This window comes from Pelobates fuscus, chromosome 10 (genome assembly GCF_036172605.1).
Source record: "Pelobates fuscus isolate aPelFus1 chromosome 10, aPelFus1.pri, whole genome shotgun sequence".
NCBI classification, from domain to species: domain Eukaryota; kingdom Metazoa; phylum Chordata; class Amphibia; order Anura; family Pelobatidae; genus Pelobates; species Pelobates fuscus.
In genome coordinates, this window is record NC_086326.1 from 133908200 (window position 1) to 133932137 (window position 23938).

At 43.3% G+C, this 23938-nt stretch overlaps 1 protein-coding gene across 1 annotated transcript in view; it reads left to right on the plus strand.

Moving 5' to 3' along the window:
* Positions 1-23938, plus strand: part of LOC134575397 (microsomal triglyceride transfer protein large subunit-like) — a 124124-nt gene that overhangs the window by 46820 nt on the left and 53366 nt on the right. Inside the window, exons 8-14 of the mRNA XM_063434700.1 lie at positions 10036-10193; positions 11375-11543; positions 14215-14322; positions 19310-19522; positions 21076-21290; positions 21409-21503; positions 22988-23109. Coding sequence (XP_063290770.1) covers positions 10036-10193; positions 11375-11543; positions 14215-14322; positions 19310-19522; positions 21076-21290; positions 21409-21503; positions 22988-23109 — 1080 coding nt within the window. The remainder of the gene's footprint in view (positions 1-10035; positions 10194-11374; positions 11544-14214; positions 14323-19309; positions 19523-21075; positions 21291-21408; positions 21504-22987; positions 23110-23938) is intronic.

A 23938-nucleotide genomic window follows, 5' to 3' on the forward strand; every position in this document is an offset into this window, starting at 1 on the left:
GGTGTGTCAGGCCAACAGCGTGTACTCTGCCAGTGCACAGTGCCACTCATATCTGGTGGCACAATAGCGTTCATTTAAAAACCCCAAAACGTTTTTTTCACTGTAATATATTGAATAGCAGTTACTTGTCTTCAAGCGGGTGTGTCAGGCCTACAGCGTGTACTCTGCCAACCTCTGCAAGTGCACATTGCCACTCATATCTGGTGGCACAATAGCGTGCATTTAAAACCAAAAAACTTTTTTCACTGTTATAGATTGAATAGCAGTTAATTGTCTGCAAGCGGGTGTGTCAGGCCTACAGCGTGTACTCTGCCAACCTCTGCAAGTGCACATTGCCGATCATATCTGGTGTCACAATAGCGTGCATTTAAAACCAAAAAACTTTTTTCACTGTTATAGATTGAATAGCAGTTAATTGTCTGCAAGCGGGTGTGTCAGGCCTACAGCGTGTACTCTGCCAACCTCTGCAAGTGCACATTGCCGATCATATCTGGTGTCACAATAGCGTGCATTTAAAACCAAAAAACTTTTTTCACTGTTATAGATTGAATAGCAGTTAATTGTCTTCAAGCGGGTGTGTCAGGCCTACAGCGTGTACTCTGCCAACCTCTGCAAGTGCACATTGCCACTCATATCTGGTGGCACAATAGCGTGCATTTAAAACCCCCAAAACTTTTTTTTCACTGTAATAGATTGAATAGCAGTTAGTTGTCTGCAAGCGTCTGTGTGTCAGGCTCACAGTGGATACTGTGCCCACTTGCCCAGTGCCACCACTCATATCTGGTGTTACAATAGCGTGCATTTAAAAAGAAAAAACGTTTTTCACTGTTATAGATTGAATAGCAGTTAGTTGTCTGCAAGCGTCTGTGTGTCAGGCCAACAGCGTGTACTCTGCCAGTGCACAGTGCCACTCATATCTGGTGGCACAATAGCGTGCATTTAAAAACCCAAAAACTTTTTTTTCACTGTAATAGATTGAATAGCAGTTAGTTGTCTGCAAGCATCTGTGTGTCAGGCTCACAGTGGATACTGTGCCCACTTGCCCAGTGCCACCACTCATATCTGGTGTCACAATAGCTTGCATTTAAAAACAAAAAATGATTTTTCACTGTAATAGATTAATTAGCAGTTAGTTGTCTGCAAGCGTCTGTGTGTCAGGCCAACAGCGTGTACTCTGCCAGTGCACATTGCCACTCATATCTGGTGGCACAATAGCGTGCATTTAAAAAACCCAAAACTTTTTTATCACTGTAATAGATTGAATAGCAGTTAGTTGTCTGCAAGGGTCGGTGTGTCAGGCCAACAGCGTGTACTCTGCCAGTGCACAGTGCCACTCATATCTGGTGGCACAATAGCGTTCATTTAAAAACCCCAAAACGTTTTTTTCACTGTAATATATTGAATAGCAGTTACTTGTCTTCAAGCGGGTGTGTCAGGCCTACAGCGTGTACTCTGCCAACCTCTGCAAGTGCACATTGCCACTCATATCTGGTGGCACAATAGCGTGCATTTAAAAACCCAAAAACTTTTTTTTCACTGTAATATATTGAATAGCAGTTACTTGTCTTCAAGCGGTTGTGTCAGGCCTACAGCGTGTACTCTGCCAACCTCTGCAAGTGCACATTGCCACTCATAGCTGGTGTCACAATAGCGTGCATTTAAAACCAAAAAACTTTTTTCACTGTTATAGATTGAATAGCAGTTACTTGTCTTCAAGCGGGTGTGTCAGGCCTACAGCGTGTACTCTGCCAACCTCTGCAAGTGCACATTGCCACTCATAGCTGGTGTCACAATAGCGTGCATTTAAAACCCAAAAACTTTTTTCACTGTTATAGATTGAATAGCAGTTACTTGTCTTCAAGCGGGTGTGTCAGGCCTACAGCGTGTACTCTGCCAACCTCTGCCAGTGCACATTGCCACTCATATCTGGTCTCACAGTAGCTTGCACGCATAGTACCACTAATCGAAAAAAAAAATGACAGGCAGAGGCAGGCCACCCTGCAAGGGCCGTCGTGGTCGTGGTGCTGTGATTCCCTTTTGCCCTAGAATAATGCCCAATTTTCAGAGGCCACGTACCCTGAACTTGAAAAGTTCTGAGGACATAGTTGACTGGCTAACACAGGACACCCAATCTTCTACAGCTTCCGCTCGGAACCTCGACGCACCATCCTCCTCCAGCTTAGCTTCAGGCACCTCTCAAGATACCATTCACCCGCCTGCCGCCACCACCAACACTAGTACCACAGCCGCTTCACTTTATCTGTCAGAGGAGTTATTTACACATCCGTTTGAAGAAATGAGTGATGCGCAACCATTATTGCCAGAGGATGTAGATAACAGGGATATGTCTCAGTCAGGCAGCATTACACACATGGACGTACGGTGTGATGATGATGATGTTGTACCCGCTGCTGCTTCCTTTGCTGAGTTGTCAGATACAAGGGAAGCGGTTGATGATGACGATGCGTCCATGGATGTCACGTGGGTGCCCGCTCGGCAAGAAGAAGAACAGGGCGAAAGTTCAGATGGGGAGACAGAGAGGAGAAGGAGACGAGTTGGAAGCACGGGGAGGTCGTCGCAAGGAGCTAGTGGCACAGTCAGACAGCATGCATCGGCACCCGGGGTCAGCCGTCATTGCAGAGCTCAGCAGTGTGGCATTTTTTTTGTGTGTCTGCGTCTGACAACAGCGATGCCATTTGCAACCTGTGCCAAAAGAAACTGAGTCATGGGAAGTCCAACACCCACCTAGGTACAACTGCTTTGCGTAGGCACATGATCGCACATCACAAACGCCTGTGGGATCAACACATGAGTACAAGCAGCACACAAACTCAAAGCCGCCATCCTCCTCCTGGTCCAGCATCTTCAGCCACGTCAACCACTGCTGTCCTCCTTGCCCCCTCTCAACCATCCGCCACTCCGTCTCTCGCCTTGAGCAGTTCCCGCTCATCTGCCCACAGTCAGGTGTCTGTCAAGGACATGTTTGAGCGTAAGAAGCCAATGTCAGAAAGTCACCCCCTTGCCCAGCGTCTGACAGCTGGCTTGTCTGAACTATTAGCCCGCCAGCTTTTACCATACAAGCTGGTGGAGTCTGAGGCGTTCAAAAAATTTGTGGCTATTGGGATACCGCAGTGGAAGGTACCCGGACGAAATTTCTTTGCACAAAAGGCAATCCCCAACCTGTACTCGATTGTGCAAAAGGAAGTAATGGCATGTCTGGCACACAGTGTTGGGGCAAGGGTCCATCTGACCACTGATACCTGGTCTGCAAAGCATGGTCAGGGCAGGTATATCACCTACACTGCGCATTGGGTAAACCTGCTGACGGCTGGCAAGCATGGAATGCGTGACTCTGCAGAGGAGTTGGTGACACCGCCACGACTTGCATGCAGGCCTGCTGCCACCTCCTCTACTCCTCCTACTCCATCCTCTTCCATAACCTCCTCGGCTGAGTCCTCTTCTGCTGCTGCATCTTGCTCCACATCAACGGCACCCCCCCAGCTCCCCAGGTACTATTCCACATCCCGGATACGGCAGTGTCACGCCGTCTCGGGTTTGACTTGCTTGAAAGCAGAGAGTCACACCTGACAAGCACTCCTGTCCGCCCTGAACGCACAGGTGGAAAAGTGGCTGACTCCGCAGCAACTGGATATCGGCAAAGTGGTTTGTGACAACAGAACAAATTTGTTGGCGGCATTGAAGTTGGGCAAGTGGACACATGTGCCGTGCATGGCACATGTGTGTAATCTGATCGTACAATGCTTTGTGCATAAGTACACAGGCTTACAGGACGTCCTGAAGCAGGCCAGGAAGGTGTGTGGCCATTTCAGGCGTTCCTACACGGCCATGGCGCACTTTTCAGATATCCAGCGGCGAAACAACATGCCAGTGAGGCGCTTGATTTGCGACAGCCCGACACGTTGGAATTCAACACTCCTAATGTTCGACCGCCTGCTCCAACAAGAAAAAAACGTTAATGAATATTTGTATGACCGGGGTGCTAGGACAGCCTCTGGGGAGCTGGGAATTTTTTTGCCACGTTACTGGACGCTCATGCGCATTGCCTGTAGGCTCATGCGTCTTTTTGAGGAGGTGACAAACCTAGTCAGTCGCACCGAAGGCACCATCAGCGACATCACACCATTTGTTTTCTTCATGGAGCGTGCCCTGCGAAGAGTGCTGAATCAGGCCATAGATGAGCGTGAAGAGGAAGACGAAGAGTTGTGGTCACCATCACCACCAGAAACAGCCTTATCAGCATTGCTTGCTGGACCTGCGGCAACGCTGGAAGAGGATTGTGAGGAAGAGGAGTCAGAGGAGGAATGTGGCTTTGAGGAGGAGGAGGAGGAAGACCAACCACAACAGGCATCCCAGGGTGCTCGTTGTCACCTATCTGGTACTCGTGGTGTTGTACGTGGCTGGGGGGAAGAACATACCTTCAGTGAGATCACTGAGGAGGAGGAACGGGAAATGAGTAGCTCCGCATCCAACCTTGTGCAAATGGGGTCTTTCATGCTGTCGTGCCTGTTGAGGGACCCCCGTATAAAAAGGCTGAAGGAGAATGACCTGTACTGGGTGTCCACGCTACTAGAACCCCGGTATAAGCAGAAAGTGGCTGAAATGTTACCAAATTACAACAAGTCGGAAAGGATGCAGCATTTGCTAAATAAATTAAAAAGTATGCTTTACACAGCGTATAAGGGTGATGTCACAGCACAACGGGAATCTAACAGGGGAAGAGGTGAAAGTAATCCTCCTCCTCCCACGACCACGCCGACAAGGACCGGACGCTTTAAAGATGTGTTGTTGATGGAGGACATGCAGAGCTTTTTAAGTCCTACGCATCGCCACAGCCCTTCGGGATCCACCTTCAGAGAACGACTCGACCGACAGGTAGCAGACTACCTCGCCTTAACTGCAGATATCGACACTCTGAGGAGCGATGAACCCCTCGACTACTGGGTGTGCAGGCTTGACCTGGCTTGTGGCTTGTGGCCTGAGCTATCCCAATTTGCGATAGAACTTCTGGCCTGCCCCGCTTCAAGTGTCCTGTCAGAAAGGACATTCAGTGCAGCAGGAGGTATTGTCACTGAGAAGAGAAGTCGCCTAGGTCAAAAAAGTCTAGATTATCTCACCTTTATTAAGATGAATGAGGGATGGATCCCGAAGGGACTGACAGTGGGCGATACATTCGACTAAAAAAGGCCTGATGAGATGAGCTGCCTTGGGCTAAAAATCGTGACCCTATGTAGGAGGAACAGTCCCTATTCTGCTCTGTGTCAGTGTGCATCAGGGTCCCTGAGGACAGGTGTCAATCCATATCTGCCAAGTGACCCTATGTAGGGGGAACAGTCCCTATTCTGCTCTGTGTCAGTGTGTATCAGGGTTTCTGAGGACAGGTGTCAATACATATCTGCCAAGTGACCCTATGTAGGGGGAACAGTCCCTATTCTGCTCTGTGTCAGTGTGTATCAGGGATCATTAGGATAGGTGTCAATCCATATCTGCCAATTGACCCTATGTAGGGGGAACAGTCCCTATTCTGCTCTGTGTCAGTGTGTATCAGGGATCATTAGGATAGGTGTCAATCCATATCTGCCAAGTGACCCTATGTAGGGGGAACAGTCCCTATTCTGCTCTGTGTCAGTGTGTATCATGGTCTCTGAGGACCGGTGTCAATCCATATCTGCCAAGTGACCCTATGTAGGGGTAACAGTCCCTATTCTGCTCTGTGTCAGTGTGTATCAGGGTCCCTGAGGACAGGTGTCCATCCATATCTGCCAAGTGACCCTATGTAGGAGGAACAGTCCCTATTCTGCTCTGTGTCAGTGTGTATCAGGGTCCCTGAGGACAGGTGTCAATCCATATCTGCCAAGTGACCCTATGTAGGGGGAACAGTCCCTATTCTGCTCTGTGTCAGTGTGTATCAGGGTCCCTGAGGACAGGTGTCAATCCATATCTGCCAAGTGACCCTATGTAGGAGGAACAGTCCCTATTCTGCTCTGTCAGTGTGTATCAGGGATCATTAGGATAGGTGTCAATCCATATCTGCCAAGTGACCCTATGTAGGGGGAACAGTCCCTATTCTGCTCTGTGTCAGTGTGTATCAGGGATCATTAGGATAGGTGTCAATCCATATCTGCCAAGTGACCCTATGTAGGAGGAACAGTCCCTATTCTGCTCTGTCAGTGTGTATCAGGGATCATTAGGATAGGTGTCAATCCATATCTGCCAAGTGACCCTATGTAGGGGGAACAGTCCCTATTCTGCTCTGTGTCAGTGTGTATCAGGGATCATTAGGATAGGTGTCAATCCATATCTGCCAAGTGACCCTATGTAGGGGGAACAGTCCCTATTCTGCTCTGTGACAGTGTGTATCAGGGTCTCTGAGGACAGGTGTCAATCCATATCTGCCAAGTGACCCTATGTAGGGGGAACAGTCCCTATTCTGCTCTGTGTCAGTGTGTATCAGGGTCTCTGAGGACAGGTGTCAATCCATATCTGCCAAGTGACCCTATGTAGGAGGAACAGTCCCTATTCTGTTCTGTGTCAGTGTGTATCAGGGATCATTAGGATAGGTGTCAATCCATATCTGCCAAGTGACCCTATGTAGGGGGAACAGTCCCTATTCTGCTCTGTGTCAGTGTGTATCAGGGTCTCTGAGGAAAGGTGTCAATCCATATCTGCCAAGTGACCCTATGTAGGGGTAACAGTCCCTATTCTGCTCTGTGTCAGTGTGTATCAGGGTCCCTGAGGACAGGTGTCCATCCATATCTGCCAAGTGACCCTATGTAGGAGGAACAGTCCCTATTCTGCTCTGTGTCAGTGTGTATCAGGGTCCCCGAGGACAGGTGTCAATCCATATCTGCCAAGTGACCCTATGTAGCGGGAACAGTCCCTATTCTGCTCTGTGTCAGTGTGTATCAGGGTCCCTGAGGACAGGTGTCAATCCATATCTGCCAAGTGACCCTATGTAGGAGGAACAGTCCCTATTCTGTTCTGTGTCAGTGTGTATCAGGGATCATTAGGATAGGTGTCAATCCATATCTGCCAAGTGACCCTATGTAGGGGGAACAGTCCCTATTCTGCTCTTTGTCAGTGTGTATCAGGGATCATTAGGATAGGTGTCAATCCATATCTGCCAAGTGACCCTATGTAGGGGGAACAGTCCCTATTCTGCTCTGTGTCAGTGTGTATCAGGGTCTCTGAGGACAGGTGCCAATCCATATCTGCCAAGTGACCCTATGTAGGGGGAACAGTCCCTATTCTGCTCTGTGTCAGTGTGTATCAGGGTCTCTGAGGACAGGTGTCAATCCATATCTGCCAAGTGACCCTATGTAGGAGGAACAGTCCCTATTCTGTTCTGTGTCAGTGTGTATCAGGGATCATTAGGATAGGTGTCAATCCATATCTGCCAAGTGACCCTATGTAGGGGGAACAGTCCCTATTCTGCTCTGTGTCAGTGTGTATCAGGGTCTCTGAGGACAGGTGTCAATCCATATCTGCCAAGTGACCCTATGTAGGGGGAACAGTCCCTATTCTGCTCTGTGTCAGTGTGTATCAGGGTCTCTGAGGACAGGTGTCAATCCATATCTGCCAAGTGACCCTATGTAGGAGGAACAGTCTCTATTCTGCTCTGTGTCAGTGTGTATCAGGGTCCCTGAGGACAGGTGTCAATCCATATCTGCCAAGTGACCTTATGTAGGGGTAACAGTCCCTATTCTGCTCTGTGTCAGTGTGTATCAGGGTCCCTGAGGACAGGTGTCAATCCATATCTGCCAAGTGACCCTATGTAGGGGGAACAGTCCATATTTTGCTCTGTCAGTGTGTATCAGGGATCATTAGGATAGGTGTCAATCCATATCTGCCAAGTGACCCTATGTAGGGGGAACAGTCCCTATTCTGCTCTGTGTCAGTGTGTATCAGGGATCATTAGGATAGGTTTCAATCCATATCTGCCAAGTGACCCTATGTAGGAGGAACAGTCCCTATTCTGCTCTTTGTCAGTGTGTATCAGGGTCTCTGAGGACAGGTGTCAATCCATATCTGCCAAGTGACCCTATGTAGGGGTAACAGTCCCTATTCTGCTCTGTGTCAGTGTGTATCAGGGTCCCTGAGGACAGGTGTCAATCCATATCTGCCAAGTGACCCTATGTAGGGGGAACAGTCCATATTTTGCTCTGTCAGTGTGTATCAGGGATCATTAGGATAGGTGTCAATCCATATCTGCCAAGTGACCCTATGTAGGGGGAACAGTCCATATTTTGCTCTGTCAGTGTGTATCAGGGATCATTAGGATAGGTGTCAATCCATATCTGCCAAGTGACCCTATGTAGGGGGAACAGTCCCTATTCTGCTCTGTGTCAGTGTGTATCAGGGATCATTAGGATAGGTTTCAATCCATATCTGCCAAGTGACCCTATGTAGGGGGGACAGTCCCTATTCTGCTCTGTGTCAGTGTGTATCAGGGTCCCTGAGGACAGGTGTCAATCCATATCTGCCAAGTGACCCTATGTAGGAGGAACAGTCCCTATTCTGCTCTGTGTCAGTTTGTATCAGGGTCTCTGAGGACAGGTGTCAATCCATATCTGCCAAGTGACCCTATGTAGGAGGAACAGTCCCTATTCTGCTCTGTGTCAGTGTGTATCAGGGTCTCTGAGGACAGGTGTCAATCCATATCTGTCAAGTGACCCTATGTAGGGGGAACAGTCCCTATTCTGCTTTGTGTCAGTGTGTATCAGGGTCTCTGAGGACAGGTGTCAATCCATATGTCAAGGTGTCAATATGTCATATGTCAGGTGTCAATCCATATCCATTGTGATTTAGTAATGTTAGGTGATTTATGCCCTTTATGGATTAAAACCAGACTCTGCATCAACTGTGTAATTTTCCATGGGAGTTTTGCCATGGATCCCCCTCCGGCATGCCACAGTCCAGGTGTTAGTCCCCTTGAAACAACTTTTCCATCAATATTCTGGCCAGAAAGAGTCCCTGTGGGTTTTAAAATTTGCCTGCCCATTGAAGTCTATGGCGGTTCGCCCGGGTCGCCGGTTCGCGAACGTTTGCGGAAGTTCGCGTTCGCCATTCGCGAACCAAAAATTTTATGTTCGCGACATCACTAATTAAGAGTACAATTCAAATTTTATTGAACAAACCTCCTAATGATAATAGTATTTTTTTAAACATAAAAAACTTACAATGCACAGTTCCAAATTATTACACACAGTAAGTTTCAAAACACTTTATAGGTTGTAAAAACCTGAAAATTGTCATTTGTTGTGTTTGCAGCATATTTACTGAAATCAAAAGCTATTTCAATCAAACTTATAACAACATTTTAACTTTTTTAACATTTTAACAGTTCACGTTGCATTTTAACATAGGACCCCTTATTTGATAGCAGCTTCACAAGTCTTGCATCCATTAAGTGTTGGCATTGAGCGTATCCATTTTTTCATTGCGGCTGTGTAGTAGATATTCAGTGATAGAAATCATCATGAGGATATACAGTCCTCAAAGTATAGACTACTATGCGATATAGACTACTTTTTTTCTACAGTAAAAAGGGGAATAAAAAGGGACAACTCATCTTTTGCAATGTATGCAATATAATTTGTGGTAGCATTTCTCTGGATAATGAGGCAAAACCATCTAAACTTTCTTATTTTATTCTGAAAACACATTCTCCATTTGTGAGCGAAAAGCAAGATTTGTTACATATTCTACGTTTGTGAGCGAAAAGCAAGATTTGTTACATATTCTCCATTTGTGAGCGAAAAGCAAGATTTGTTACATATTCTCCATTTGTGAGCGAAAAGCAAGATTTGTTACATATTCTACGTTTGACTGTAATGATATAGAATGAAGAAGATCAAAGTCCACAATAGTTTAGACTTACAGTGTAAATCAAGTATGTATTACCAAAAACATTGATCTTCAAATATATGGATTAAGATATAACAGTAACTTTACTAATTTATTTTATAAAAGATAATATTATGGAATTATGTTAACTGCTCCCTTTGGTCATTCCAGCTTCCAAAGTACTTGGAATTTACGAAGACAAAATCACTTAAACTAAACGTTGCAAAAGCTTCAACTACCAGAGAATTCCACAAGATGGTGAAGTTCTTCCGGCATGCCAAGAAAAGCGACATTCTTCAGTACTTACAAAAGGCTTCTGGTGACTTACTGTAAGGTTTGCTTTTGTGTCCCGATTTTTAGATTTTAATTTCGAGTTATTATTTTTAACTCTGTTTTAAAAAAAAGAATGTCTTCTTGAAAAAAAAGAAAAATACAAAGTATAGCTACAACACATACCTCTGCAATACTGTGAATATTTATTATAAATGGTGCTATTTATTTAACCGCTCAGCTACCAAAACGTGCATACATGTTTGCTGTGGCAGCTTTAGACTTTGCCTTAGGGCCTTAGGCAAAACTCAAACATGAGGCCCCACTAACACACAATTTGAGGTGGTGACAGTGTGTGAGAGTGTTAATAAAGACCTGGGTACAGGTCGAAACGTTGCGGTGTCCAATAACCCTGCTTAACTTATCACAGTGAGTGCCTGAGATTTTTCTCTAATTAGTGTGTGGGAGTATGACTGTGTTTGGAAGGTGGCAGTGTATGTGGGGATGAGTGTGTGGGAGGGTGACAGTGTGTGTGTCGTCGGTGACAGTGTGTGGGTGGGTAACAGTGTTTGCATGGATGACTGTATGTTGGGGAGGCAGTGTGTGGAAGGGTGACAGTGTGTGCATGGATGACTGTGTGTTGGGGAGGCAGTGTGTATGGGAGGTGTGTATGGGAGGGTGACAGTGTGTTGGGGAGGCTTTGTGTGTGGGAGGGCAACAGTGTGTGCACAAATGATTGTGTGATGGGGAGGCAGTGTGTGAGAGGGGGATAGTATGTGGGGAAATGTGACAGTGTATGGGGGGCTGTGTTTCAGTGAACAGCATGACCCTACACTGAAATACCTTATTTTTATGCAGCAATCAATTCCCTGGTGGCCCAGTGGTCTCCCTCTCTGGTGGCCCGGTAGGCTAGCTATCTGATTCAGAGTTGCAGACCATGTAATAGTTGTCTGGCAAGCTCTGGCACTTGATGTGTCAAAGCATTGCTGTGGTGACAGACGGCAATGCTCTGATTGTCTAGAGCTCGTGAGACAACAACTACAAGGTCTGCAACTTTGCACCCAGCGGAGCTGCAGATCAGAGGCTGCGCTGGACTCATTGGCTTCTGCATTTTGCTGCCATAAGTTTTTACCTTTAACGTTGTTTTTTTTTTGATAAACAGATATATTCCATACAATTGTTTTAAGGTTTTCATTTCAGTTTAAAGAAATATAATTCTACCCATCTGACTGTCTTCCAGTCCATTTCTGCTTGATGCTGTGGTAATTGCACAAACGCCAGCAACAGTATCTGCCCTGTCTGAGTTCTTGGACTTCAGTAAGAAGAAACAGGCCCCAAGGAATGAGAAGTTTCTTTATTCCGCAGCTTTCGCACCAAACCCTTCAATGGACCTTCTTAATCTGGTGTTAGTGAGTATGAGTTTAAAATGAATGCACGTTCGTGGTAAATAATTGACTTCTAGACTATTCAGCAATGGTTCATGCCTTGCACCCCATATATATCAAAAGCTCAGTATCATCTGTGTTAATGAAATAATTAATACTTTTTGGTACTGCGATATCTATATATACACAATGGACACTCCAGACCCATAAAGCACTTTGACTTGCTGAAATGCTTTATGTGTGAAGTATATATATATATATTTTTCTTTTTACAAAAAGTGCAGATTTCAATAGAAATTTACTCTTTTATAAAATAATCTGGTTATCAGACAATTATTCCTGGTACTTCCTGGTTTGGTTAGCTCAGTGAAGCTAAACTCAAGAGGCAGCAAATGCTCAGGTACCTGCCTTGCAAAGACTTCTCACTGAGCTACATTGGAAAGTCTGTGATTGGGCAGCTACAGAAAGTCTAGGCTCGGGCTAAAAGAGGAGGGCTTGTAAAGGCAGCAGACGAGAGATATGCAGCTTTTTCAGACCATGTTTAGATATACTCCCAATGAGAAAATCCATATTTACATGCATGTTTTAATTGTGGGTATATCTACTAACCAGTGAATTATTATTTTTTTTAATTTGGGCAATGGAGTTTCCTTTTAAAATATTCAGATCATTGTGCAGTTCTCGCAGTCTACTGAAAATAATCAATAAAAATTATATTGAACTTTTATTCAGTGTGACAGCTTACCTGCAAAAATTTTAAATATTTTTTTTTATAATTTTAAAGAAAAAAACTAAACAAAAAAAACCCACCAAAATATTCAGTTTGCAAAAATATTCAACCAGTCTGCTGTGGAGGCTTCATGTTAACATAGCTGATACAAATCGCCCTAATAACAATATACCATATGTACTTGAATCTAATGTGCACCTTTGTTGGAAAAATAAAGTCTCCAAAATGTGTATGCGCATTAGATTCAATGGTGTATTAGATTCGCGTGCGATTTTAGTACTAACGAAAAGGAAAGCACCGTGCAATAAAGACAAACTGCACAGGCGTACTACTCGCTCTTGCTTACCTATTTGCTCCACACTTTACGACCTACTCGGACAATGGCCACCTGAAGATGCAACTGGCATACAAAGCGAATTCACCGGGGCAAAACCTGAGGCAAAATTTGCATTTGCATCGCTGCGACAGGGATGCAAGACTTGGTTTTTCAACTTCCAGGTTTCAAAAATTAAAGCCCATAAATTTGATGGCGAATTAGATTCGAGTATACACGGTAATTACCTAACAATTGACCTCTACCTGTGAGACATTCAAGTAACAAGCTTGTTTCTCAGGACAATAGTCACACTCTGAACCATTGGTCAGGCTGCAGATGCGACTATTTCGAAGAAAGAGCATTACATGGCAGTGGGAACTAGAGCACCCAGATTGCATCGGTTAGTAAAAGGGTACAAATAAATATCAGAGTGTTTTAAAATCATAGTTAGCTCCAGATGTGGAGGCTATGCATCACTACTCAGACACTTTCTAGAGAAGGTCATCTTCTAAAAGGAGTAGGCTTTTGAAGGAAGCCAAGAGACAATTGGTCTCTTTAAATGAGCTATAAAGGTCTGGGCTTTGACTGGAGTAAACGGGCACCAATCAACCATTTCCAGAGAATAAAACTGGCTTATATGGGAGGTCACAGATAAATGATTAAAAAGTAACCAACAGAGGGGAAAAAAGGAGGAAGCAGTAGAACAATTTTTTTTCACATGTATTTATTAAAAATAATATATATATGTATAATTATATATATTTTACTGCTGAGCCTTTTATCCCCTCTGATGCTCAAATCAATCTTTGAATTAAAATCTACTTTTAGTGGCTGTCCCCCAGCCATCAATCATCATCATTTTTAAAATGTATTTATTTTTATCCGCCAAGGGTGAAATTCATAATCACGAAATAAAACAAACATGTTCAGTCATTATGCGGCTCATTCGGGTGCATTCGGCTCGGAGTTTGGGAATTCGACCGGTTACCCAATTTGCTAAAATTCAGACGAAGTGCTGATCGAACCAAAACGAATCTTCAAGTCTGATTTTTAATTGTAGGCTAGTTTTTCCCCAGATTGCTCCACCCAGTGATCCACTGGCAGGGCAGTATCCTGTAGACTACTACAATTTTAGATCCATTAATATATCTCAGACTTCAGTAACACACATTGTCAGATTTTACATCATGAATATAATCTGATGTTAAACAGGATATATTGGAGGAGGAGACTTTGTTCCTCCTTAAACACCGAAAAGTTTTATTTTGACATTACTGCTTGATTTACTGAATCTAACAAAAGCATACATTGACCTGTTTTCCTTTAATCACCTATTTCAACCTACCTGACATTTTGGACACTCGTCCAGCTCTAACTCACGTAAACAATGAATCACGAAGAAGCCATATGCGTATTATTTGTGTAATGTACTATGGACGAGAAACAAGAAAAAAAATCTCAAATTTTGTACTTTTTTAAATTGGAAAAAATATGTGGACAGGCATTTAAGTCCTTATGATAAGTTATTTAAGCAGTCTTAAAAATATAATGAGTGTAGAATGGTTCAATACATCTTGTGCATTTTGTAATGATTCACTTGTGCCTCCTGACTTATCTACATCATGGAAAATCTTTGTCTTTACTTCCAGGAAAAACTGAAAGGCAAAGTAAATGATCCCTCTGTGATGGAAACGGGAATTATAGTAATGGGGGCAATTATTGGCAAGTTGTGCAGGATGGGGCTGTGTGATTTCGAGGTTGGTATAAATCATTGTTTTTTTTATCTGATATGCCGTACTTCTATCTATGTGAGCTTATTGGACTGTGTTCTATGAAAAATTATCATGCCTTTGTGTCAGTCGAAATGTATCTTTCTTTGGTTTTGTGCAAGAAGTGAAAAGTGGTGTTCAGAATTTCAATTACCTGGCAACTCCACTATATTAGTGTTGAAATAAACAATTAAGAATTGGAAGAGAATCATTGTCTCTGGCTCTGGGTGAACAACCGTTTCTACCCCCATATACTTCTCTGGGATTTTCCCCACTGAATAAAACATTGACAAACAGACGATAATGTGTATTAACTTTTTTTAATGTGAGACTCAGTTTTTCTAATATATATTCAATCCAGTTCAGACAGGGCACAGCCAAGGCATACAATGCAAATCAGGGGGAGTGACAGAAACATTGTTGGTAGCCACAACAGACAGAGCTTATAAAATAGAGGCGGGATAAAGAGGTGTGGATTTCTATGTTTAATTTCTATTATTACATCTCACAAATACATATTTGTTAAATATATAGATGAGTAACATAATATTAAAGATATTGTCAAGTTACAACTACCATTACATTTAAATCCCGGTTATTAGTTTAGGCATACAGGGATGAATAAAGTCACACAAGATATTCTAGATATAAGTTTAAGGTAGTACAGTTTAGCTAGGAAATTTTATTTCAGATTTCAATGTTTATGAGGTTTGATGTTTGTATGTTGATTTCCTGCAAAGTAAATGTTACCCTGAATCTCTTTGGTATGGTCTTTGGCCAAATAAATTATGACAAATATTAATCAGCTAAGAGATTAACTACATTTATCTACCGACATCCTATAAGTGACAACAATCAGGATGAAATATTTGTGACGTCCTATTTTTTTTTGGAAATTTTTTCGCATTGGCTTGGAGGGAGGAGGGCGTGGCGGTGGATTAGAGGGAGGGGGGCGTAGTGGTGCCATGTGTGTCTGGAGGATTGGTTCTGGCCCTCTGTTATCCGGTTTCGAGTTCTTTGAGTTTCGATTAATTAGCCTGGTGATGAAGGGGGGATGGGGAATTCGTAGAACCATGGGACCCATATTTTGTGGAAGATTTTGGTCATATCATGTATCATTGCCGATATTTAATCCATTTTTATGGTGTCTGTTATTTTGCGTTTTACTGTTTCAAGAGAAGGGATGTCTGGGCTTTCCCATTTTTTGGCCATGGCACATCTTGTAGCCAGCGCGATTTGGGCTATAAGTTTGTTTTATGCCCTAGGTGTGTTAGCATGTGGTTTTGATAGGAGCCAGATCCACGGGTTTAGTGGTATGTCAGAGTGTAGGAGTTTAGATGTTAAGAAGGTGACCTGTTGCCACAGTTGGATTATTTGGGTGCATGCTCACCATAGGTGGAGGTATGTCCCCTTGTGCCTGCATCCAATCCATCATTGGTCTGTGTCCGACCTGCCTATTTGTTTTAATTTGGGTGGGGTGAGGTACCATCTCATTAGTGTTTTGAAGGCTTGTTCCTTGTGATTTACACAGATAGAGATTGTGGCTGTTGCTTCCCAGATGTTGACCCAGTTGGATAGGTCTTCTGCCGGGCCCAGATCCCTCTCCCAAGCCAACACGTAGGCCAGGGATCCCTCACTGTGGTTTTGAATGATTTGTGAATATAGTGCAGATATCTGTCCTTTTGGACCAGACGATACATGCACTGTCTTTCAAAGGGTGTGAAGGCTGTGGTACCTCCTTTTTTGGTAGCCGGCGTGGAAGCTTTTGATCTGTATATGTCGGAAGAAGTCAAAGGTTCGGAAGGGTTTTTTTTGCGGGAGGTCTGCGAATGGTATTACTTATTGGTTGGCGAAGAAGTGATACAGGTGGGTGATTTTGTAGATTTTGGGCTTGTGCGATTTGGGCTGCGTTAGAATAATGTGAAATGGGGGGATAGGGGGAGGAAATAAAAGAGTGAGGGAGGCAAGAGGGGAGGAAGAAAGAGAGGAAGGAGGGGGAAGAAAAGGATGACAGAGGGGGAGGTGAAGAACCGGCGAGAGGAAGAGGGGGGTAAGAGGCAGGTGGGGGCAATCTGGGCAGGGGGGTGAAAAATTGTGGTGGGGGGGTCTCCTGTTCTTACTATGCAGTAGCCAGAAGTCAATCAGGCGACTGTGGAGGGGAGTTACTGATTGTGGGAGGTGGGCATGTCCCAACCGGTCAGTAGTGGGGTGAGGTGAGGTGGGGAAAGACTGTGAGAAGTCACAGAAGGAGGTCAGACGTTGGGTGTGCCGGTTCGATCTCCCCCTGGGTAATCATCTGGTTGAATCTTGCTTGCATGTGGGTTGGGGGGGAGGTTAGGAGGGCCCAGAAGTCGGCCCTGGTGATCCAAATTGGAAGCACTGTCTGCTACTTAACAGCAGGTGCTTTCAATTTGGACTATAAGAGGCCTTATAGTTGTGGAACCTGCAGGTCCCATGTTGTGGTTACATGGACCCCGTCTGAGCCAAGTGATTGACTTTTAACCATGCGTTATAATGTGTATACATGAAAATAACCCTATATTATAATACCACAACAAAACATTTACAATATATACAATCTTCATGGGGGTACACCTCAGGGTCCTTTTGTTTTAGCTGTGTCGTTGTTTAGATGGGTACCCCTGTTAGGGATGGATCTGGGGATTGGATAAGGCAGGGAGCTCATGTCGCGATCCCCGTGCTTGTTGCTGAGGTTGTGTCTAATACTTTATCTGGTAACAGTGTTCAACAATCCGGTCAAATACCAACCTGATGGGGGTGTAGGAGTGGGGTTTAATGGGCTAGTCCAGGAGGTTCAGGTAGCGATCTGGAAGGGTTTCTTCGGGAAATGAAAAGTGGGTAGCTCGTTAGTACGCTCTAATGTAGTTCACCCCAACCTTTCTTTAGCCATTAATTGCATTATCCTTGGGCTATTAATATGTATAACATTTCACCAGAATTAGATATCACGTTATCACCTTAATAGTATATATACTCTTTTGCAAGGGCGCATTCTGATGGTCCTGTGGTTTGGTCATAGCGATGGTTACCCTTAGTGTGGGGTAAAACCAGTGAGGGATTGAAAGGGGAGCCCATGTTTCGGTCCCAGTGCTAGGGGCTGAGTGGGTGTATAAAACTGTCCCCGATAACTTTGGTTATCTAGCTGTGCCACGGTTCCTATTGTGGGGCTTGACCTGGTGGATGGTTGAAGTTGGTGTCTTGTGGGGTGGATCAGGTAATGGCCAGGGAGAGTTCCTTAGGGAGGTAAAAGGTGGGCCGCCCGTTAGTATGCCATAGCATAAGTGGCTTAGTGCGCTTGTATCACCAGAGGGGTATCCCGTTAGTGTCAAGGGCTGTAGGATCAGGCCTGGGGTTCTCCTGGTGAGGGTGTAATCTGGGGGATCCATGGGTCGAATCCTGAGACAGACTTTTATTTGGTATCTGTGGTATGGTCAGTTAGTCTGTTCTTGCCTGCTTTTATTGGGCCACCCACGTCTGCTTGTCTCCAGTGGAGGGCGGGAGGTGGTAATCACTGGGCCAGGCCACTGCAATGTAATCACCTTTACATGCAAGTTTTGTAGCAATTATCATGACTTTTTTATAGTTGACTCTTAATTATATAACAAGCATATAGATTGTGACGACATTTAAGTTAGGACCACATCTCCCTGGTACAGGTAACTATAGGCCTAGGCAAATACCGTGAGTTAAGATCCCCATGTTTAGGGTGGGCTCGGTGAGGGGTTAAAGTGAGGAGCCCGTCACTCAGCCCCAGCGCTAGTGGGTTAATGAATTCCAACAATGTAACTATACATTGGTTAACTATCCGGTCTAAGACCAACATTGCGGAGCAAAAAACTGGTGGAGGTTTGGAGTTCTGAGGCTGGAGTCCCGTGTTTTGGTCCAGGCAGTTCATGTGGTGGCCTGAGAGGGACCTTTAGGTGCAGTCTGGTGTGCTGACAAGGCCGTAAAGGTAAGTGTCTGTCTTTTCTTCCGGAGCCCTGGGGTGCGGTGTTGGTGGCTTCGGGTTGAGGGTATAGCAGGGAAATGCCGATGTGTTTGGCAAAGTCCTTCATGTCCGCGACATGATGCATGGTGTAGGTTTGATCTTCTTTCTTGATGAGGAGTTTAAAGGGGTGTCCCCACATGTAGCGGCATCCTTGCTTTGTCAGTGCGGTCGTAAAGGGCTTCAGCTCCCTGCATTTTCTCAGTGTGGAGGGTGCCAAATCTTGAAAGGTAGGAGGGAGTGGAAGATTGACTGGATCGTAGGTAGCAGTGTCTCTGGGGCAACTGATTCTGGTAGGCCCCTGATCCTTATATTTTGCCTGCGGAACCGATTGTTTAGGTTTAGGTCCTCCAGTCCATCCTCCAGGGACATAATTTTATCTTTGAGCATTTCGATATCTTGATGATGTGCGAGAGGTTAGGGCCTCGATGTTGTCGTTTAGGGCGGTAATTTGCTTTTCGAGTGCGGCTGTAGTGTAAGCCTTGATGTCTCCGGATGTATCCCGTAGCATCGTATGGAGGTCACCCTTTGTGAGGGGGGGTCCTGGGCCGTTTGAGGTATCAATCTCATCAGATTCCGAGCCTAAATCAGTTAGAGGTAAAGATGGCCGCCCTTGATCTTTGGTGCCAAACATCGTGGCCACGGACGGAGTGTTTTCTCTCTGTTTTCTGTTTCCTCCCATGATGGGTAGGTGGAAAGGGAGGTTGGTAAGCTATATGTCGGTAAATCAGGTGCGAGAATTCCTGTTATTGTCGCTGATGGATGCGGATTGAGCTCCCGGGGTGGGAGAGCTAAAGGCTCACACGTTTGTCTCCATTAAAGGTTAGGCTACGCCCCCCTAATGTCCTACTTTTATAGAATTCTAGCTCTATTACTGGTTTAGGTATTTACCAACTCGGGATTATTTTAATAATTAAATTGGACTTGTATCTATGATTAATCAAATAAAGATTTATTCAATTATTTTAGGATGTGCAGCGTGCAAAGGCCACACTTGTGAAAGGACTGAATAATGCAGAAGACGACGTTGAGTTGAAAATATACCTCCTTTCTTTAAAAAATGCCCAGCTTCCCGAAACAATCGACCTTCTTCTTGACTATGCAGAGGATAACTCGGGAGTTGTGTGCAGCACTGCACTCTTAGCTTTAAAAGACTTTCCAGCAGAGCATATCTCTACAAAGGTATAAAGTAATGCTTGTATTTGTGCCTCAAAATAGATTTTAGTTTATAGGCTTCATAGCTATGTCACATGAACAGGAATACACTCAATATCAGTTCAATCATTAGGTAGTATAGTACAATCCTGTGGCCATCCAAAATTTCTAGCCAATGATAAAGTTAAAGGTACACTCCAAGCACCTTGATCACTGCAACTTGCAGTATAGTTCTTATGGTGCCAGGAGCAACATGATTCAGTCCCAGTGCAATCTGTCAAATCATTTAAGTACAGTTTGACACAAACCTGGAGTCTACCAGGTAGCACTGATTTTGGCCTTCTGATACTCTCGGCCAGATGAATGCCTACATCAGCATCCGGCTTCTCCAGCTCTGAGAAGACTAGAAGTACCACAGGTGTCGAGTGGGACCCAAGTGTTATGGTAGAGTATATCTCATCTCGGAGTAATTGAACCCAAACTGAATCCAATTGAACCCAAACTATACTAATACTTAGATGAGGATATATGCATATTACCAGGCATAATGCTACCGTGGAAAGGTAAATAGTGAGAGAGTAACCATAGACAGTCCAAGGTTAACTTATACCATAGAACTGATAACACAATAAGCCAAGCTGGGTCAGGGATATCAAAAACTAGGAGAGTCAAGAGTATGCCACGTAAAAATCAGAAATAGCCACATCACAATAAAATTTGCTTTTGGGATCACAAAGGAACCACAAGAGGGCGATGTGCTTGAAGACAAGAGGAGTTTATATAGTGATTGGTAGCAGAATAGTGTCCTGTGTCATTCCCAAGAACTCAGGATGTGCGTATATTTTATCGCCATGATGTAGGTCTTCCTGAGTCCTTATTTTGATATAGGGTATAAAACATATAATAGAACGCAGGTCTGGAGTGTCTGGTGTCAAAATTGATACCATAATAATGCAGGCATGGAGTAAAGTTCTTCTTCAAAATTTACAGCAGAGGGGCACAGCTATAGGGACAAGTGGTGGTCTGCTTCAATATAAACAGGTATGGAGAAGATCTGCTAGAACTACAGGTAACCTAACACCAGGTAAGTGTCAAACAGTGCTAAAACAGTTTGACATATTACCCTGGAGCGGCACCAGAGTGCTCATGGCACCATAACCAAACCATTACAGCAGGCTGTGGTGTGTGTCACTGCTTATGGTGTTTGGAGTGTTTGTTTAATATAGTATCATGCTCTTTGGCCCTCCTCTCACTCTACCAAATGTCTCTCCCCTATATCACTTTGTGCACTCTCCTTTTCCTCTTTGAATTATTTTGTTCCCCAATATTATATTATTATTTTTTTTCTCCTCTTCTCTATTAGTTGGTTGTATTTTTATGCCTTTGTCCCCTATATTCCATTCTTGACTTCTTTCTATATTAATGTATTGGTATGTATCTGAAATTACATATACGTGTGCTCACATGATATAAGTCTACACAGCATTTTTCAGCTGCATAACCCTCTTCCTCTTTTTCGTTAATTTATTCACTTTTATTAAGTACTTTCTTTTTAAATAACTTTGTATATTTTACCATAGGAGGTGAAGGACACATTAAAAAACATTTTCCATCAAACACATCAAAAGTACCATAAAAAATGTCGACTGATTGCAGCTGAGATTTTACTGGCTACAGATTATTCACACGCAAACCTGATTAAGACTTTATTGAGTGCAAACTCGATTGACAAGGAAACAACAAAACTACTGCTCTCCAAAATCCAGAACAGACTGACCTTCAAACATCCTTTAATGTAAATATACCACAACTATATATCCTCATTGATAGAGCTCGGCTGGAAATAACAGAATATATTGTTCCCACATATGTTCCCACATAGTGAACTGCTTTATGTTATTTTCATTTTATAGGAAACCTTCAAACACCGTTCTGGAAAATAAATATCTAAATTACAACGAGTTTTCACAGCCTGGGAGTTCCACCAGCTTCTCTGGACTTCTCACTGGTGAGGACGTTAGAATTTTAGATTTAGAACTGCTGTCTGACAAACTGTTTGAAACAAACTACACACGTTTTACATTTTATAAATACAATACAAACCCTGGTAGAACACCCGATTTGCTTTTCTTTATGTGGTGAGGAAACCTAAACATGTCTCCTAAACATATCCCTACATCCATAGAAACAAAAATACACACACAAATTGATTTTAACACTATACATACAAGTATGCACATGTATTCACACTGACACCATATATATTAATAAACACATTTGATTACAATACTGCTATTGAAAAGTGACATTTAAATGTTCAGGTAAGTTCCTGCCAAAACCCATTATCTTCAGTGTTGACTCCAGGTGGGGCAGATTAAATCTTTATGAGACCTGCGATCCCCGGAAGGCCTCAGTTTGAATCCCACACTATTGTGTCCATACTCATAATGCAGGGCTAGGTCTTCATAACTCAGATTGCAAAAAGTACCAGTAAGTATTGCCAGAAATATGTGCTGCTTAAAGACCTTAGGACCACTACAAGATGACCAAGTATGAGGCTTTGTGACTTACACTCAAAATGTTTGTTAAAACAAAACGTGCCCAGTTTTACTAATTTACCATTTAATTTTTTTTTCACTCATTTTTAATCCATCAAAGTCTCTAATATTTTTTTGACATTACCAGCTTGTGGTTACCAAGAAATGAGAAAGAAAATATGTTAAAGAAACTGTCCATGATCCATTTTTTAATGCTGGCAAACCAAACAGTCTTTTGTAAAGTGACATGTTGTAAAAACTGTCATGCTATTTTGCAACCCTTTTAGCAAACCTTTGTTGAGGAGAAGAAAATAAAGTATTTTTGACATTATACTAAAAAAAGTGAAGGTTATATGAATTTATTATTATTTATTAAGTTAGATCTTGAGGCTCCTATTCTGATTTCCACCTTCCTTTGTGAGAATCCACTAGCAATTAAAGGTTCATTATGTTCTAATAGTTATCTGTACAGTTGTCCCCTACAATAAACGAGGAATAACGCATATGTATCCAGGTCTGTGATTATTGGGATCATCAGTTGCTACCATTTTAATTTGTTGCATGATCTGAAACAGCTGCTCCCTAGGATTTTAACTCCTGCATGTGCATCTCAATGCAGCTTTAACTTTCAACACTAGTCCTAAGCTTTTGCCAATCCTAACCTTAGCCCTAAAACTAGCAGCGACACTAGCAATGCCCCTAACACTTACCCTAGCACATGGACCTTGGCCTACAAATATCACATAGAATGAAAGATACGTAATGGTGCAGCAGGTTTTATGGGAAATGAATGCAATCTTGGGGTTCTAGAGACATTTATGAACCTTTGGACTTGTGGTTTATTACGATGTCTCTAAAACCCATTCAGTGCTCAACACAGCAACATTTCTTGTAAAATTCTGTTCCTCTGATGTTCATTCATTGTCGGTTTAAATAATGTCTTTCTTAATTCCAGCCAACGAGAATATGGTTTCTACTTTTGGTGTGGATCTCTTGTTCACGGAGACGGGGTTCCTGAAGAGGAGTGTATCAGACATTACGTTATTTGATCAGGTCCATCAGTTGAAGGCAATGCAGGTCAGTTCCATTCTAATTAGCAGTTTAGACACGGGCTCATTTATGTCTGTCAGTTTATATGGATTAGTAAGAATTTGTCAAGAATGAGTGAGTGATTTAAATTGCAAATGCTGCTGGTCATTTAGTAGAGCCTAGAGTTTTATAGCTTTAAGTTTACCAGCAAAGTTTTATTGGGAGCAAATAAATGAGAGAATAGAATTATATATAGGCGACAATACCTTGATGATCACAGCGATGAGTATTCATGCTATAAATAGTACAAGGAGAATTAAACATTTTAATCAGGCACTACATACTTTATTGTTGTGTATTACGTGAACAATTCCTGCCTTATATTGACATAAATCTTTGGTGGCATTGTGTACCTAGGGGTTAGAGCACTGTCAAAAGATATAGTGTACAAATTAAACTTGAAGTTACAGAAATTAATGATAAAGCTCCTTGATTTTTATGTAGCGGGGGGTCCCACCCACCGGCTGACATCGGAGGATGAGCAGAAATAGAGCCTGAACCAGTGCTGAGGGACATCGGTGCTCGAATAAGGTTGCTAGAAATGGCCCTATCCAATGGTCCACAATCTCCTAGTCACTATTTAAAATAAAGTCCCTAACCCCTCTCACTAATAATAGTGAGGAGGGGGCCATAAAATCTAAAATCTTTAAAAATAAATTTGACTTGCCATCAGTCAGAAGCCTTCTGTCTTCTAATTCTTTTCTTCAGGAAAAATAAAAATCCATAGTTCCCAAAGCTACTAATGAAAAAAAATCTTGCAATCACAAAAAACAAACAAAAAACACTGAATAATAAAAACGCACCACAACAATAAATA